The sequence below is a fragment of the Hyperoodon ampullatus genome (genome assembly GCF_949752795.1).
Source record: "Hyperoodon ampullatus genome assembly, chromosome: 7".
NCBI classification, from domain to species: domain Eukaryota; kingdom Metazoa; phylum Chordata; class Mammalia; order Artiodactyla; family Ziphiidae; genus Hyperoodon; species Hyperoodon ampullatus.
The window spans coordinates 88,990,472-89,010,064 of NC_136920.1; the positions used below are offsets into that span (position 1 = coordinate 88,990,472).

At 51.8% G+C, this 19,593-nt stretch overlaps 1 protein-coding gene across 3 annotated transcripts in view; it reads left to right on the plus strand.

The window, feature by feature from the left end:
• Positions 1-19,593, plus strand: part of KIRREL3 (kirre like nephrin family adhesion molecule 3) — a gene marked incomplete at both ends in the record, with an annotated part of 550,267 nt that overhangs the window by 446,201 nt on the left and 84,473 nt on the right. For all 3 annotated transcript variants that reach the window (XM_079708871.1, XM_079708873.1, XM_079708872.1), the window contains one exon: positions 18,628-18,777. In XM_079708871.1, the coding sequence (XP_079564997.1) occupies positions 18,628-18,777 (150 nt within the window). The remainder of the gene's footprint in view (positions 1-18,627; positions 18,778-19,593) is intronic.

The following is a 19,593-nucleotide window of genomic DNA, read 5'->3' on the forward strand; positions in this document are numbered from 1 at the left end:
CCAAGACCCTGGGCAGCCTGTATCTCTTATCTGGGCCAGCCATCGAGTGGTGTAAAGATTGAACACCTCCCCCTTAAATGCCCTCAGAAGATGAAGCAAGGACAGATGGGGCAGTGCCAGGGATAAAGCCAGCCAAGTCTTCCCCGCCTCCTGATGGATGCCTCTGGAGGAGGCTCCTGGCTCTCTCCATCCACCCCACAGCATGAGGACACCACCATCCCTGCAAATCTCTTCCCTACAGGGCATAACTTCCATGTTATCTCGGCTCAGCCCTCCTCCAGAGATGAAGAGATTGTTTTAAACCTACCGCTCCACCACCTCTGCTTCTGGCTTCCAACGTCATTAAGTTTCATTATAACGAATAAACACCACAATGACATTTATAAGTTACCACTGAGCACAGAAGCACAAATATGAAGCAGATAAACTGGATGTGATCCAAATAATTACTGCAGGCAATATTGGGCTTAGTTTGAGCTGGCAGCCAGGTACCGAGTAATTTATTAGATTGCGTAAGGCAATGTTGCACGTTGCGTTTTTCATTATTGTGTCTCTTCCCCTCTCCGCGGTCTAAATAGGTTAGAGGAGTTTAGACAGTGCACCGCCAAACAAAGACAGACTTTGCTCAAGCAGATGGAGGCTGGGAAGTGTCCAGGAATGGCTGCTTCCTGACCAGCACAGCACTTGCGAGAGAGGAGAGGGTTTCAGATTATCTTGATGCTGCCAGCCAAGGACAGTTCCCTCTACCCCGCACCCACTGGCCCAGATACAGAAAGAGGCCCAGTGGAGGGAATACATGGAAGGACTGGATGGAGCCCCCAGGACACCAGGCCTGGTTCCTGCTGCTGGCTTCCTGCTGAGTTCCTATGCGTTCAGCCAAAGACCCTCTCTACCAAAAGGCCCTCCATAGCCCCGGGCAGCCGCAGGGCCCAGTCCCAGACCTCTCCTGCTATAAAGAAAGGGGAAGGAAGCAGTCTGCCAGCCAACTCTGCGAAACAAAGCAACGAGAGCTGGCTACCAGCTGCCTCCTCCCTGCCAAACCCAAACTCATACAGTTTGATTCAAGGGGTTACAATACCTCCTATTCAGAGTCCCTCCTGCCCCATTCTCCAGGCTTAGTAAATTACCCAATAAGCAGCAAGGACCTGTCGTTATTGTGCAGTTAAACGGTATTTGCCCGGTAAATCCTGAGTACTAACGGTGATATACAGTAACTAATTACGGACATGAATTCTCTCCCCAAGACACCAAGTGGTACCAGATATTGTTACATTTCGGGGAGGAGGCTTGAAAGCTGCTCTGTTCTCTCCAGTGAAGCCATGAGTAACTCTCCTATTAGAGGAGTCGGCCCCTCCAGGGGCACTCCAGGCTGGAAACAGAGACGTCCCGGGAGAGCCTTCTCCCAGGAAGACTCCCATTCACTGCCCCCAATCCCGTGCCCAGTAGAAGGCTGGGCACCACCTGGTCCTCCTTGGGTCACCTTTACCACAGAGAAGATGCTCCACGTCACAGCGGCTGTTTCAAAGGCCGAAAGCTCCAGCCCTGTAGGGAATGGAAGTCATTCCTCCCACGGCCCTGGGTTGCGCTAAGAAAGCTATTTCAGGGGGTCGGCCTATGCAAAGGGCTTCTGAACAAGGATGCAGCAGGGTGGCCCGTGCCTCTGCCTGGGTGTGAATGACTTTTGCCCTAAACTGTCGTTTACGGAGCTGATCTCAGGCCCAGGGGTTCCCCGGGAGGATCAGAGGTTTCTTGGCTGGTTGTGGTCTGCAGGTGGGACAGGGACTGTGACCAGCAGCAAGGAGCAGATGTCCCGTCAGCTTCCTGTGTGTTTTGGGAGCACAGCTGGGGGCAGCTGGAGGACACAGTAGCCAGCCTCTGCTTTCTTTTGAGGAAACTACACAGCTCAAACACTCTCTGGGCTTACCGGGGACTGTCTAGTAAACAAAGGCCCATAACTGGAGTCAGATGGTTCAGATACCAGCCTCCAGCGCACATGGTGACCTGGTGGCGGGTTTCTTAACCTCTCTGAGCTTCCATTTCCTAATCCATAAAGTGGGATTGATTCTCTCAGCCCCTCGGGATTACTGATGTGAAAATAGCTTGCCTGCAATTGAGGCTACTGCTTCCAAGGAGCAGCCCATCCCACCCCATCCTTCTGCAATGCCTGGGCTCAGTGACCCAGCCTCAGCCTCCTGGAAAGGAAGACAAGCCCTCAGCCCATCTGGCACCCCCCCAGCAGCCTGCACACCCCCTTGCCTTCCTCTCAAGGTGCTTCCAGCACAAAATCTCTCCTTTACCAACGTCTCCACTTCAAACAATCAAAACAAAGACAGGGCAGTAATTGCAAGTTAGTTTTATTTTGTTTCCTTTGCTGCTGCATTCTCAGGGTTGATGGCAAATAATCTGAGCCCTTCCCAGGGCCACTGTTAGGTGGTGACAGGAGAGGCCATGTGACACAGAAGAGGGCTGGCGTGGGGCATACACTTGCATTAGGACCCTGGCTTGTCATCACTTTGAACCTCGACATTCAAGTGTCTACATGAGGACTGATGATAGAATCTTCTTGACAGGGTGTCAGGGAAGTAAGTTAAGTAAAATAATGTAAGTGAAGAGATTTGTGATGTATAAAGCATATACAAGAGTTAGTTGTGGTGAATATCCTAGAGCAGCCAGAAGACAAGACCGAGAATCCCAGGGCTGTGAGAAGAAGAATCGCCTTTTTAATTAGACACATATATAGTCAGCTCTCAGGTATCTCTTGGCAAATATCCCCATTCCTGGCAAATGCTCTCACGAAGATGCTTAATGAAGTCCTCTGTTAACATTTCACAGCCTCTTATTTTTTTCTTCTTTGCATGCAGCCCAAAGGGAATGAAAGTCCTTTAAAGGCAAAATCAGCTAAGATCTCCATCCCCTCCTGAAGAAAGTGTGAGCCATAAAGACAGCAAGCTGGGGTGGGTGAGTGGACGAGTACCAGGGGTGATGTTTTCCACCCAGCTGAGCAGGAGGCCGGAGGGAGCTTCATCGCTGGGTTTTTGTGGCTTTTCATAAGTATTAAAAATTCCCAGAACATCAAACACATCCATATTCAAACATGAATACCAAAATGCATTCCAACATTGAAAATAAATGTTACTTAGGATTATTCATTATTTTGAAATGTCCATCATTTTGGATTATCCACACCCTTGATCCTCTCCATTAACAAAGATCATGAAGAGTGGATTGTCAAAAGTACAATGAGGTACCAACTCACATCAGTCAGAATGGCCATGCTTAAAAAGTCTACAGATAACAAAGGCTGGAGAGGGTGTGGAGAAAAGGGAACCCTCCGACACTGTTGGTGGGGATGTAAGTTGGTGCAGCCACTTTGGAGAACAATACGGAGGTTCCTCAGAAAACTAAAAATAGAATTAACATAGGATCCAGCAATCCCACTCCTGGGCATATATCAGGACAAAACTATAATGCAAAAAGATACATGCCACCCCTATGTTCACAGCAGCACTATTCACAATAGTCAAGACATGGAAACAACCTAAATGTCCATCCACAGAGGAATGTATAAAGAAGATGTGGTATATATGCACAATGGAATACTACTCAGCCATAAAAAAGGAACAAAATAATGCCATTTACAGCAACATGGATGCAACTAGAGATTATCATACTAAGTGAAGGAAGTCAGAAAGATAAAGGCAAATACAATATGATATCACTTATTGTGGAATCTAAAATATGACGCAAACGAACCTATCTACAAAGCAGCAACAGACTCATAGACATAGAGAACAGACTTGTGGTTGCCAAGGGCGAGGTGGGTGGCGGGGGGTTGGGGGAGGGATGGACTGGGATTTGGGGGTTAGTAGATGCAAACTATTACATATAGAATGGATGGACAAGAAGGTCCCACTGTACAGCACAAGGAACTATATACACTGTCCTGGGATAAACCATAATGGAAAAGAATATAAAAAAGAATGTATATATATGTATAACTGAGTCACTTTGCTGTACAGCAGAAACTAACACAACACTGTAAATCAACTATACTTCAATTTAAAAAAACAAGAAGAGTGGATTGTATTTGGGCTCTAAGAGGGGAGAAATTCAGGACATTGCACTGAGATGATCTGCTTCCAATCAGGAAGGTCTTCAGCAGCCACAAGAAGATTCTTCCATAAACACCAGGTCTGAGTTGTTGTCCCTAATGCAGCATTTAGTGAGTGACCCAGAAGTAACCCGTGCTTCAAGGCCAGGCTGCCTCAACCACAGTGTCCCCTGGATCCCCAGGCCTGCTTTGCACCTGTCAGTGGGACACAGCAGTGTTACCCTTCCTGGAACACCTGGAGACCAGCAAAACTTCCGAGGTCCTTCTGATTCCGGGAGCATTTAACAGAGGGACCTTGGGGTCCACTGCAGGGGGCCAAGGGGCCAGACTCTGTCCTTCCATCTCTACCTCAGTTCTGTCTCCAACCACATTATACACCAAGGTTCCACACAAGATTCCATCAACAAAAGGGTATGTACACTAAACAAAGTGTGGGAGCTACTGACCTCATCCAATATCTTCACTGTGCAGCTGAGAAAACCACAGGATGCTCAGAAACAGACAGCAGCTTGACCAAGGCCACACAGACACAGAGCCAAGATGGGAAAGAATGCAATCCCTCTGAGCCTGGGCTGTTTGCATACAACAGTGCTTCTCAGATGTGGACCAAAAACCAACTGGGAAGCTGTGAAAATCCAGATTCCTTGGCCCAGCTCAGACCCACCATCTTGAAATTTCTGGCTTGAAGCCCAGGAAACTGTATTTTTAGCAAGTTCCCCAGGTGATTCTCATGCATACAAAAGTTTTAGAACAACCTGCAACTGGCAAGGCCTATACCAGCATAAAAATGATTTTTTTAAGATGTTTGTTTTTTAAAAAATGATTTAGGGGCTTCCCTGGTGGTGCAGTGGTTAAGAATCCGCCTGCCAGTGCAGGGGACACGGATTCGAGCCCTGGTCCGGGAAGATCCCACATGCCATGGAGCAACTAAGCCCGTGCGCCACAACTACTGAGCCTGCGCTCTAGAGGCCATGAGCTACACCTACTGAGCCCGTGCACCTAGAGCCCATGCTCCGCAACAAGAGAAACCACTGCAATGAGAAGCCCACGCAACGCAATGAAGAGTAGCCCCCGCTCACCGCAACTCGAGGAAGCCAGCGTGCAACAAAGATCCAACGCAGCCAAAAATAAATAAAAATACATTTTAAAAAGGGATTTAGGACACAGATATTCCCCAAATAGACCAAATGGTCTTAGGAGATTTGCTTTTACTTCCTTGTGCCTCGGTTTTATTCTTTTGGGCCTTAGCCCCACCCCCCAACAAAATAAGGCTTTGGATAAATCAGAACACAGAACATTAGAGCTGAAAGGGGGTACCTGAGGGATTGGCTTCTAGTCTAAACCCTGCATTTACAGATGGGAGTTGAGTCTCAGAGATGGGAAGGGTCAGGCCCAAGAGCACACAGCTAAGAGGTGGCATACACAGCACCAAACTGGTACCTTCTGGGCCTGGGTGCTCATGGCTTCCAATGTCCGGACAGCATCTCTTATAAAAGGGAACAAGACTCGCTGGACTTCCTAAGGTCCAGGATCTGTGGCCCTGCCTCCAGCCTAACCCGGTGGTTCCCAAGCTGCTGTGCTCTAACAGGGCACCATAGGAGCTCTGTCTGCCTGTAACTGATGCCTACAGCTACCTCTCAGGCTAATGACAGTCCATCACCGCTCTTCAGCCCCACTTGCTTTATTTCGTGCTGCTCCCTACCCTCCCCCAATAATGGTTCAGTGAGCACATATTCCAATCCCGAAGACACAAGAGCCCGAGACTCAGAGAAATAAGGGGGCTTAGCCTGGGTCCCTGGCCAGCCAGCAGGAGGCCTGAGATGACCTCCAGCGTCCTAACCTTCAGAGGCTGCCCTAGCGTCTCCCATCTCTACCCTCCCTCATCGCCACCACCAAAGCCCACATTGCTCTGCCCTTCCCATCTCGGTCAGACTCCAGGATGACCGCAGGCAGGGATGGATGGGCTGCTTCACAGGCACCGACACGCCAGTATTTCCAGCAGCCCTTATCAGTGTCTTCTTGGCATCCAGAACTTGGCTGAATGGATGGAGGATCACCTCTCCCAGCCACTAATGAACTCAGGGCAGGCTCGGGCTGGGGCTACAGGCTGATAATCAGGAGGCGAAGGATTTATAGTGCCTTTGGAGTCACCCTGCCTCGGCCAGCCCCACTGTTTTTCATTAGAGCCCCACGCTGTCCAGGATAACCTTGGCAGACTGCGTGTCCTAGGGAGAGCCATGTGAGGTTGGGAGAATCACAGGTTGCCCGGCTGCCCCAGCTCAGGCAAGGAACGCGGTGGGAGAACGTGCCCACAGTACTCCTGCCCCTCATCCAGCCCCGGGAAGAGTAGTCACTCTCTCCCGTGTAAGCCCCAATAAAAATTCAGCACAATTTTTGGAACGTTCATGATATTGGCAAGCTTCCCCTCACCTGTGTTTCAGAGTCAAGGCTACCAAGAGCTGCAAATGTCAATGCTAGGGTTGAAAGTGTGTCCCAGCAGAGATCCGGGAGAAACAGACAATGAAGAGAAGGCTTGTCTTCCAACCCTGCCTATTCTTCTGGCTTCTCTGTATTTCCAGTCCTGGTCCAAAAGAAGGAGATTGACCTCTTTCCATCCCAACAGGGCTCTAAGCCTGTGCAGACCTTGACAGGAGTTGGACGTGCCACCCGAGGCAGCTGCCCCCGATACTCCCAGCCTGGAGCAACCGTGTTCCTCTTCATCACATCAACACCTATAACTTTCCCGATTTGCAGATGAGTTCTCAGGTCAACACCCAATGAGAGGACACGTAGTGAAAACACTTCTCCCACTGCCTGAGCCATAGTGATGCTCAGGAAGTGTGAGTGAATCCCACCTTCTTCCTCCAGACCCAAGGGTCCAACTACAACCAGGGCATCTTCTCTCTTCTCCTGAGCGATTCCGGGCCCCTCTCCACAAACGTATTTACAACTGAGTTCACTGCCTGCCCCCAAACCTGCTTCTTCCCCTGAGACAGCAGTGGTTCCAGCCCGTTCTGCAGGCCAGGCAGAGGGGGGCCTTTAGCCCTCCAGCCTCCTCGTCCCACATCAAGTGCTATCGATTCTACCTCCGTTGGTTCCTAAATCCATTTCCTTCTTTCCATGGCTGCTGCTTCAGCCTGAGCCCTTATGAGCAAAATCCTCCTGATCAGTCTTCCTGCCTTCAATTTATCTTTCTTCATCCACCCTCCTCACTGTGGCCACTGTGATCATTCTCAAACTCAGACCTGAGCCTGTGGGTCAAAACCAGTAATGATTTCTCATGAGTGCAAACTTCTCAGTGTGCATCCCAGGGCCTACGCAGCTGGACCTACCACGTTCTCTCGATACACATCCTACATGCACAGAGGCCACGGGCCCATCACCCCAGGCTCGCGGTGAGAGGGCATGCAGGACCCTGTGCGCTTTCCTCAAAGTGTCCTGTTCATTCTCACAAACAACCCAACAAGCACGATTACCATCTTATGGGGAAACTGAGGTTCAGAGTAACTAAGAAATTTGCCCAGGGATGCACAGCTATAACAGCAGAGCCAGAGATCACACCTGGATCGTGTGGCGTCCGTGCTTTTATTCCCTGAACGCGTTCTGACCTCCTCGCTTTCCTTACGCCATCCCCATCCCAGGGAACGTTTCCTCCTTGCCCCCATCTTGCTTACCCTTCCAGGCCATTTCCGAAGCCAGCCCTTCGGCAACTCCTTTCCCCATTCTCCCAGAAGGAAAAATCTTTCTTCCTTGGGACTTTCTTCTTTTATTATTATTATATAAGTTTCAGGGGAACACATAGTGATTCACAATTTTTTTATTATTATTAGTTTATTTATTTATTTATTTATTTTTGTCTGCGTTGGGTCTTCGTTGCTGCACGTGGGCTTTCTCTAGTTGCGGCGAGCAGGGGCTACTCTTCGTTGCGTTGCGTGGGCTTCTCATTGCAGTGGCTCCTCTTGTTGCGGAGCATGGGCTCTAGGCGTGCAGGTCTCAGTAGTTGTAGCACGTGGGCTCAGTAGTGTGGCTCGCGGGCTCTAGAGCGCAGGCTCAGTAGTTGTGGTGCACGGGCTTAGATGCTCCGAGGCATGTGGGATCTTCCTGGACCAGGGCTCGAACCCGTGTCCCCTGCCTTGGCAGGCAGATTCTTAACCACTGGGCCACCAGGGAAGCCCTAGTGAGTCACAATTTTTAAAGGTTATACTCCATTTATAGTTATTAAAAAATATTGGCTCTATCCTCTGTGTTGCAGAATACATCCTTGCAGCTTATTTATTTTATCCACAGTAGTTCGCACCTCTTAATCCCCTACCCCTCTCTTGCCCCTCCCCCCTTTTCTCTCCCTACTGGTAACCAATAGTTTGTTCTCTGTATCTGTGAGTCTGTTTCCGGTTTGTGATATTCTTAGGACTTTATACCTCACTTGGGGAACCTTTTATTTTAGTTCCCTGTGCACACATTTGTCGCCTCCAGACACTAAGCTCCTTGTCGTGCAAAATACATCATTCCCTCCTCTGCATCCCCACACCTGGCCAGGGGTCTTGGAGACTGATGGGGTGGGACCTGCCCCTGTGTGTGGCCAATGGCACATCACTGGTACCATTACACCCCATAATGATCAGTTTTATTATTAGGGGGCTAGGACATAACCCCATAACCCCCAATCCCGCTCTCCTGAGTAGGTCACAACAGGGCATTCCAGAAATTCCCCAAAACTCATTCTCATGCATTAAGAGCTGGCCCTGTGCTGAGCCACAGGACAGCAGCAGAAGTCAAGACTTGGGCCTCCAGGCGCGACCTGAGCCACCTGCCCTGGTCCTTTCCCACCCGCCTGGCACTGCTGGTGTCAGCTGAGTGCTGGGCTGGCCCCTGCCTCCCCTCCCTTCCACCCATCTGTTCACTTCTTGGACCCTGTGCAGCTTCCCTTAATCTCATAAGAGGCAATTTGCGTGCTCTGGGCTGGGAAAAACCTGGCAACAAATAATCCCCGGTACAAGTATTCTTAAGCCTTCCCCAATTGGTCACTAATAGCAGAGCAGACGGTGACATTTGCGCCTTTTCTGCATGGCTAACCAGGTAGCTCCAGGAGCCTGAAGCCAGTAAAGGCAGGGCTGCAGGAGGCTCAAATGCTCACCTCTCTCACCTGCATGACTCATGGGAAGAAGCAGATTCTAATCGGTCCAACTTCAGATTTGCAAAGCCTCCTTTCCCATCCCTGGGACCCCTCGTGGCTCCGGTTTTAATAGTCCTGGGCTCAGGAAAGACTCACAAATAGTGATGAAAACTAGAACAAACCTTTATGAAACACCTTGTGTGTGCCCAGATCATTTACACATGTGGCCCCTCAGCCTCACGGCAGCTTTGCAAAGTAGGTGTGTCACCCCCATTTTACAAATGGGGAAACTGAGGCTCAGAGTGGGTGAGGAATGTGCCCCACAGCATACTGCTAGTGACAGGGCTGGAGTTCCTTCCCAGGCCCGCCTGGTTCTGTGTTTTTTCCACTGTCCAGGACCCAGGCCCTGGCAGGTGACCCGTTATGTACTCAGAGTGGGTCCCTGAGGTTACCCGTCACTCACACCTTTGCTTGTAGTTTCCCTCCCACAGAAGGACATCTTTCTTCCATCACATCCCCGTACCCTGATTCCTCCTCCAGGAAGCCCCTCTGTTTCTCCTCCCCACGCCTACGCTTGCAGCGGCCTTTCTTAAAGCCCAAAAGAACTTTATGTGACATCTTTATGAGACTCCTTTATGAGACCCATCACCTTCTCCCTCACGGTCTAGGAACTTGGGTCAAGTGCGGCCGTGCACAGACTCTCAGTAAGTTTCGCTGAATGTCCTGGGAGTTGCAGCAAGCAGGACTTCAGCCAGGCTGCCCCGCATTCAGGAACTGGGGTGGCAGTGACGCTCCCAGGGCATCAGAGGAGTCCTCACTCCACCTGTTCCTGGACCCCTGGGCATCCTCGGGGCATCACTCAGCCTCTCCCTCCTTGCCGTTCCCTCCCCGCTGAAGGAGCAAGTGAGGCTGGCTGTGCCCTGGGCTCCATAAAAGCCAGGCAAGCTTACCAGGTGGCCCTGACATTCCTGTCCAGGTCTGGCTGGGATTAACCCTAAGGGCAGTGGTCACCTCCCCTCCACTTGCTACTGGAGAAAAGGCCTGGCCAGAGTGCCCAGAGGGATGGGAGGAGGAGGGTGAGCACACTCCACACCATCTCCCGAGGGGGGTTGCAGGGGATATGGGGACCTCAGCACCCCTGCTCCCCGCATCAGGCTGCGGTGCAGAGTCTGCCCCGAGGCTGTCTCTCCTGTTACACTAACTAACCCCACACCCCTCGCTCTCTGCACTAGTGCATGCGGACCCCACAGAGAGCTGCCTCTCGTACCAGCATGGGACCACTTGCCCACCAGATCAGTGACTGGGGAGAGGCACAGACACATATGCCTGTAGGGGTGGCAACAGACTTATGACACTGCAGTACCAGAATGTGTCCCCAGAAGATCTGGGGTTGACAATTATCAGGGGCAGGGATGGGTGAGCGCCATGGTCCCTCTGAGCCTGGCAGGGAGGACCCCGGCCAGCATGGGTGTGGCTCACTGGGCCTTCTTCCTGCCTGTTCTACACACACACACACACACACACACACACACACATAGACACACATGCACACACGGGCACAGCCAGAGTCAGGCCGCAGCACCACGAGCTCCTGGAACCTTAAAGCCTTAAAGATTGTCCGGACCACAGTCCCTTCCAGGGGTCTCCACAGTGACCCTGACAGCAGAGGGAGGCCTTGGCCTCCTCAGCCTACATTTTAGTCCCAGAAAAAATTCCCCCATGCCCCCTCCCCCCAAATTCTAAACCAGAGGCTTTCAAAGATTCTGAAAGAATAAGAAGAATTTGTTCAAGCAAAATTTTAAGTGGTTGACAAGGAACAGAAGCAGAAAAGGTCTGGCTGGAGAAGGGGTGAGGTCTACAAGTCAATTCATTCAGCCCCACAGACACGCACGCACACACACACACACACACACACACACACACACACACACACGTGCATACACCATGGCAGCCAGGCCCCTGGAGCGCGGCTGTAAAGGCATCACTCAGGGTGATCTGGCCCTTATAACCTCAGCCAGCAAAGTGCCTCTTCCTTCCCCAGGAAGTAACTGGGAATTGGTGGGGGGACCTCAGATCGGGGGCCAGAGATGTGTGAGCTCCTAGAGACTGACGGGGTCTTCAGCGTTTTAAATGTTTTCCTGGGAGACAGTGGGGACCTCCCTGAGCCCGATGGTGATGGTTCACTCCATGCTAAGGTGCGCTGCGAGTCCCCAGAAAGAGACTGAGGCGAGGGTCTGGGCGCTCAGGGGCAGTCCCTTCGGAGAGCCTGGTGGGCTGAAGGAGGCGAGGCAGAGAGCGGGGGGTGGGGCACCTTGGAGAACAGTCTAGAGAAGTCACGAGAGAGGTGCTGAGCAGAAAGCAGAGGGCAGGGAGCAGCCGGCAGCAGGACAGGGCAGCAGGGCTGCAGGCGGGGAGGCCCCAGGCTGTGCTGGTGCGGGGCGTGGGGGACCCGAGCCCTCCAGGGGCTTCTCCCGCCGCCCCCTGCCCCGCCCTGGGCGAGGCTGCACCCGCACCTGTCCCTCCCAGCGCTGAGGACATGAGGGTCTTCCCCCAACCCGCCGCCACCCCTATGCCTCCTCCCCCTGGCCACCGTCAGTGGCCGCCTCCATCCCGCTCCTGACTCAGAGCCCGCCCCGCCCCCTGTCCTTCCAGCTGGAAGCAGCCCCCGCTTCCGGAGGTTTGGAGAGAAGGCTCCAAAGGCCCCACCGGCTCAGACTTCTGCCCCTGCCCCTCACCTGCTGCCTCACTCCTGCCTGCTCACCCCCAATCCTGACTCAGCAAACCTTGAGCGGGTCACGTTCCCTTTCCGGGCTCAGTGGGGACACGCAGACCCGCTCCCCTGCCTCCGTGCTGTAGCGGTCTGCGGCAGAGTCGGTGAGAAGCCCTCCTGGCCGGGGCAGGACACGGCAGCCTGGGCATGCCGGGTGACACGCAGGCCGGGGCAGTCAACTCAGAGGCTCTGGAATGGCCCCAGGACCACAGTTCCGCAGGGCCCTTCCCTTCCTGGGACGGGACCATCCTCCCAGGAAGGGAACGAGAAAGATGGCCTGCATCCACCTCCAGGATCACATCCTCCTCCCTCCAACTGCTCAGACCTGTGAGAGTTCCAGATGCGTTTCCACCCGGCCCTCTCCTTTAACATTTCCTCGAGACTTTTCAGTTCTGGCCAAGGACGAGGGGAAGAGGGCTCAGGTGGGTTCTGTGAGCTCCCCGAAGCTGAGGTCTAGTAAAGGACCTCGGGATGAGGCTCTGAAACAGGACTGCTGGGCCTGCCGCCCCTTCCCCACCGCTCAGCACTCTGGGCCCCCGTACGGCCTCATCTTCCCGTGGGTCTCGGTTTTTCATATTTCATAGGACTGACTACGGAGAGAATTCAACCAGATAACCTCTTAATACATGGTTTACATTCATTGAAAGTCAGTTATTATTAATTCTATATAATAAAAACACTATGAATAATATATAACTAGTTATATAATAATATTTATATAACAGTATTATATTAATAATGACTAGCTGTATAACAATACGTACCGATACATACTGCACCTCCTTTCTGTTGAACACCCACCCCCGTGGTGGCCAGCACTGGAGTCCACTCTGAACCTTAACTCCTCTGGGAGGAGGCTATGTAAACTTAGGGAAGAACCAAGAAAGCGCTTTTTCTCCAAAGATCCTCTGCCTCTCTTTAGATGGTCTGAGGGAGCTGCTCAGTCAGTGGGATGAGTACCTGTTTGAGAATCAAAATCCAGGTGCCAGGCCCTTAATTCAATAGCCAGTGTGGGAGCTTCCCTGGTGGCGCAGTGGTTGAGAGTCCGCCTGCCGATGCAGGGGACACGGGTTCGTGCCCCGGTCCGGGAAGGTCCCACATGCCGCGGAGCGGCTGGGCCCGTGAGCCATGGTCGCTGAGCCTGTGTGTCCGTAGCCTGTGCTCTGCAACAGGAGAGGCCACAACAGTGAGAGGCCCGCATACCGCAAAAAAAAAAAGCCAATGTGGGATAGTGGAAAGAAAACAGGGTTTGCAACCAGAGACACTTTCATTTAAATTACACCTGGGCACACTGTGTGACCTTGAACTACACCTGGGCCCACTGTTTGACCTTGAACTACACCAGGGCCCACTGTGTGACCTTGAAGTATACCTGGGCCCACTGTGTGACCTTGAACTACACCAGGGCCCACTGTGTGACCTTGAACTACACCTGGGCCCACTGTGTGACCTTGAAGTATACCTGGGTCCACTGTGTGACCCTGGGCATGTCACTTCATTTCCAGGAGCCTCAGTTCATCTGCAAACTGTGGGTAATAACAGCTAACTAGCATTGTAGTTACAGCCTCCATGAATAACTCAGTTATTTTTGTCTGGTAAAGCCTGACTCCTTGGGACGCCGGCCCTTTGCCTTTACTTCTCACCTCACTCCTCCTGTGTGGTGTGCTCAGCACAATATCTGTCTAATCAGTCGTTTATCATGTAAAAAGCATCTTTCTGCAGTGACCACAGATCTCGGGAGACAAAGCAGAGTAGGTAAACTTCCTGTGCCACAGGCGAATTAAACCTAGGCACTCAGAGCACAAGATGGAAAGGTAGCTGTGTCCCTGCCCTCAAGGGGTTTACCCTCTAGTTCTTACTTGCTTTTGGTTCTTTGTCACCTAACATACAGTAGGTGTTCAATAAAGGATTGAAGATATTAAGGGAGATGGGAAGGAGGAAAAGAGGTCCACGGGGAGGAGGAGAGAGAGAGAAGACCCCCTCCTGGTGACGGGAGCTCCAGAGGTACAAGGGAAGGTCATGGGCTGAGCGCTCAGCCTTCAATGACGGGCAGAGCTGGTCAGGGGGCCTGAAAGAGGGGCGAGTTCCAGGAGGGTGGAACACTGAGGACTGGGGCCGGGAACCTCAGTGAAGAGCCAGCCCAGGGTTGCTACTGCTGAGCATCCAGGGAGCAGGGCGGGGTACATTGTGGAGAAGCTTGTAATGCAGTCTGGAAGGTCAGGAAGTATCCTGCAGACAGTGGAGAGCCACCCCCCGTAAAGGGAGAGAACATGAGCTAAGTGGTGATTTAGGAAGAAACATTCAGCTCAGTGCTTAAAAGGATTCGTAGTCTGTTGAAAGAACCCCAGTTGAGATGATGACGGCCTGGGCTTGGATGGTAGCTGCAGGAATGGAGAGGAAAGGGTGGATCTGGGAAATATTAAAGGGGGGGAGGCTGGGCCAGACTTGGTGATGGTGACAGATACATGTACCATGGAATACTATTCAGCCATAAAAAAAGAGTGAAATAATGCCATTTGCAGCAACATGGTTGGACTTAGAGATTATCATACTGAAGTAAATCAGACAGAGAAAGACAAGTATCAAGTGATATCACTTATATGTGGAATCTAAAAAAAAAGATACAAATGAACTTTTTTACTAAGCAGAAACAGACTCACAGACATAGAAAACAAACTTATGGTTACCAAAGGGGTAGGGGGGATAGCAATAAATTAGGAGTTTGGGATTAACATATACACACGACTAAATATGAAGTAGATAAACACTAAATATAAAGTAGATAAACAACAAGGACTTACTATATAGCACAGGGAACTATACTCAATATCTTGTTATAACCTATAATAGAAAAGAATCTGAAAAACAATATATAAATATATATAAAACTGAATCACTTTGCTGTACACCTGAAACTAACACAACATTGTAAATCAACTATACTTCAATAGAAATAAACAAAAATAAAGCATGAGAAGGGAGGTCACACGGGCTGCCGGGCTTCACACCAGGAGAACGTCTTTGGAGAAAATGGGAAACTAAAGCAGAAACCTGGGATGCTGTTGAGTCCACAACGAGAGGAGGACACTGGCTGATGCAGCACACACTGTGCTCAGATCAGAGCTGCCGGATGTGGGGAGCCCAGACGTGCTCACCTGCAGGGATGGACCAGGTCGCATTCACCCACTTCTCACCAGACAATGCAGTGTCTGTCTGCCTCCTGGCAGGTCTCAACAAGTGTGTGCTAAATAAACAAAGGCTCTCAAGGGGCTTCCTGTCTATGCAATATACTGCCCAGGAGGTTATAGAAAAATCCTTTGCCTTTCACCTGTCTGGACTGGAAAGCAGGAAGTGAGGGAACCAGTGAGGAGATTCTTTGGACAAGAACCCACCCCCGTGGTTGCACGCCGCATCCCCACGGGCTCCTGAGCCTCAGGGGGAGGCCTCAGGGCCTGTCCCACTAGGTCCATCCCTCCACCGCCTCGCCATCCTCTTGCACTGCAACCTTCATCTCCTCTAGAAGTGACCCCTGACTTAGGTTCTGCTTGAGAAAGCATCTCATTAATTCAAAAGAGAAAAGTGTTGAGTGGCTTGTATTTAATGCACAAAAATTAAAAGTAGCTGGGACTTCCCCGGTGGCCCAGTGGTTAGGACTCCATGCTTCCACTGCAGGGAGTACAGTTTCAATCCCCGTCGGGGAGCTAAGATTCCGCATGCCGCCAGGTGCGGCCAAAAAAAAAAAAAAGTCGTCAGAGCACTAACTACGCCCTCCCCCAAAATAATTTGCCAATCATGTCCTTTGGGGCAGCTTTATGAGACTATCCAGCGTACCTGTATCCCTCCAGAAACATTCTTTCCATAGAAAAGCCAAGGGGATCCAAACGAACAAAATGTGAAAGCCGAAAAGTCCCTCTGAAGCCTGTTAGGATGGGTCGGGAGACTCTAGTCCCCTGGAGGCCAGTTCCTACTTCCCTGCCCCTCAGGCTCCCTTCCGTCGGCCCCTACCCCAACTCCTGGCTCTGAGGCGGCCTCCAAGGTGAAATAGTGACCGCTTAGTGTCCACCTGCACGCCTGCTTCTGACAACCTCTCCTCCCAGCCCCTCCAGAGCCCGGTTTCCATGGTGACGGCCCCTCTTCTCCCTGGGGCACTGCCACACCCGTCACCCTTGTGCTTCTCACCCTCGCCCCTGCCCGCACCTTGGCCTGGGGATGCTTCCTGCACTCCAGCTCCCCGGGCACCCTCACCAACACCAAGAGGAAGCGGGACTGGGTGGGGGGGACGGGGGAGACCAGGCCAGTTCCCACCTCAGGCCTCCCTATTCATGGGCATTCTGGGGGCTCAGGCTCCACTGCTGAGGGCCAGCTTCTCCCAACCCCCCAGCTCTCAGCTGACAACCTGATACTTCTCTCTGATCACACAATCTTTGGCAGCTATTGCTGCTGTCGTGACACTGTCCTTGCAAGGAAGATGCTGAGATAGAAGAATGCGCTGTGAAATCATCATTAGAGCCTGGAGGAGGAGGCTGGGAGAGGACCGGTCTCCCGCTCACGCATCCTCTCTGCATCCCAGCCTCTCCCGCCCCTCTTTCTCCTCCTCTTCTCCCTCTGCCTTCTCTCCATCTCTCTCTTCCTCTCCACTTCTCCTCTCCTGCTCTCCTCACTCCCCTTCCTTTCTCCTCTCATCTCTTCCCTCCTTCTCTCTCTTGTTTTGGTGCCAGAAACAGTCTAATTACAACAGGGAACTTGAAGAGACAGGAAGGAAGGAAAAAAAAAAAAAAACCCACACATAGCTGATGATAATGTCCTATGAAATCTGATTTATAAAGCTCAAATCAGAATAAAAAGTGTTACTCTCACAATTCAGGGCCGATTTGATTTTTAATGAGACCCCTCAGAGACCCAGCCAAGATCGCATCATGTTGAAAACTCAGCTACCTTCCCGCCTGCCACCAACTCTCCAGTGTGGACCCCTGTCTCTCCTCCACTGCCATCCCCAGTGCCCCTTGGAGCCACACGTTAGTGGCTCCCTTCTTAGGGCCATCTGCTGCTTAGAGCTTGGCCTTAACCGTGGTCCAAGCCTGGGGCTCTGTGCCCCCAAGTTGGACAGCAGCCAGTGTCCAGGACCTCTGTGGCCACCTCTGACTCTCTTCAGGTGGAGGGGCAGCCTGCCCACCAGGTCCTGTTTTCCTCGGCTGTGTATCTGCATCTGCAGAGCAGGGGGTAGGAAAGAATACAGGCTTAGACGTCACGAGCCCCAGGTCAAACCCCACTCATCAGCTGTGTGACCTTGAGCAGGTTACTTTGCCTCTCTGATCTGGGTGTCTTTGCTATAAAATGGGAATAGTCCTGCTCTGAAGTGTAATTACACCGTTACAGGAGGGACAGCATGGGAAGCACAGATGGTACTGTGGGCCGGGAGCTCAGTGGATGTCAATGTCCCATGTCCTGTTGTCCATTCAGCTGTGGCCTCCCAGGGAATGTAGGTCACATCACCCCCCTTCTTCAGCAGTCCATCCAGGATGAGGCGTAGGGACCTGCATGCAGTAGATGAGAACATGGTTCTTAGAGCCAGAAAGTCTTGGATTCGCTGCCCTGGTCCTGACGCTAGATGCTCCCTGGACCATTTATTTAACCTCTAAGGCTCAGTGGGCTGAGTCCCTGTGAAAAGGGGTTAATAAGGCTCCACACAAGGGTTGTGGGGATGTGACAGCCACAGAGAAGGCCCACAGGTCATGTGGTGAGTCATTAACATGCGCAGCTCCTGTTACTATTTTTTTACCTCCTTGGGCCTCATTTCCTCATCTGAAAAATGGGGATAAAAAGAGTACCTGCCTCATAGGTTGTTATGAGGATGAAAATATTAACAGGCTAATATTTTTAAATCTTGGAACAATGTCTGGCCTATTGTACCCAATGTGGGTGTCTCTGTTTAATAAAATATGAACTGCCTACCTTAGATGGTTCAGGGAGGTGTGTATGGGCAGGTGTGGGTTCACACTGATGATTTGCTCCCAGTGACAGAGAGGCTGGTGCAGGGTCTGCTGCAGGAAAGAAAGGGACAGGAGACGATTACCTGCTCACTCAACCCCACCATCCCTCACACTCCACCACCCCTCATCCCGCCAAATTTGGCCCTAGTCCCATCCTGGGAGCCACTAAAACGATGACATTATTGATATTTCTTGGATTCTCAGGTTTAACCAAAGCACACCACACCCTATGCCTGTTGCCCTATTGAAGCACACCCCGCCCCCCCCAGAGTGCTTCCAACTGGGGGTCTCTCTCCTGCCTCTGCCCCCTTGTGGAAGTAGGTGCCAGGAAGTGGTGTTAAGGGGAAAGAGGAATAACACGTGCCAAGTGCAGTGGCACATGGCCCGTTTTGGGGGCTGGAGGATGGCTGGAGCACAGCGTGAGTGCACTGGGGATTGATGGGCAGGGAGCCTGCAGCCGGGGCGAGCTCCTGCAAGCAGGGGATGGAGCTGGGGGCAGTGAAGAAGCCGCAGCTGGGCCCCAGGCATGTAGGGAGGTGCTCTGGGGGTCCTTGTCCCCCAGGGCAGCCTAGGCTCTGCTTCCAAAGCTCGAGGGGAAGCCCTTCCGGCAAGACACTGACCATTGCACTTGTTTCCTTCCTAGGTCAAGTGTACTCCTTCAGCCAGCAGCCCCAGGACCAGGCTGTGGTATCGGGGCAGCCGGTGACACTGCTGTGCGCCATCCCTGAATACGATGGCTTCGTTCTGTGGATCAAAGACGGCTTGGCTCTGGGCGTGGGCAGGGACCTCTCAAGTGAGTATCCCCAGACCTCCCCAGGAAGGCCTAGAACCCGCCCCTGCCCTACCCACCCACCCCCCCTCCTAGAGAACCCCATCTTCAGAGGCATTTGGGGATTAAATCTCAGCTTTCATTGCAGATACCACGGGCAGAGGCAGGCAAGGCAGGCCCTAGGTCCAGGATGCATAGGACTTTGAGGGCCCCTCTGACTTCTGGTGATGAATTATGAGTAAACCCTCAATTCGGCGGTCAGTCCTAAACTTAACACAGTGTTCCCCTGGAGGGTCCATTCCAAAGTCAAACATGATTCACATAAGGTCAGTTTTCCAGAAGGAAAGTGTTCCTTTTCCTTGGTCCAACATGTATTCCCCACTTAAGTCACAACCTTGTGCTTCCCTCCTTCCAACCATAAAGGGAGCCAAGTAGATTGAAAACGCGAAGAAGCCCGGTTGGGTTTAGGGGTCACCATGTGATGGGGAGAAAAGAAAACAAGTGTTCAAAATAAATTCCAAGCCTCGTTCAGCCCACCACCCAGGCTGGTATTCAGCAAAGATGCACTGGTGGGCTCGCATGGCTGCTGAGGGCTGGCGTCTGTGCTGCCTGGTTGGTGCCCACGCCCCATCACCTGTTAGCTATTGTAACTGTCAACCCTTAAGCCCACACAGACGTTTTTCCAATCCATCCTCTCCCCTGGAAGAAAAAAGAATGAAATCATCCTCCTGGTCACTCACCCATCAGCCATTATTATTCTCCCCTGAGGAGGGTAGGCATGTGGCTGTTTGCTAACTTGGCATAAACTGTAACATGCAGAACGAGGAATGTGGGTATCCC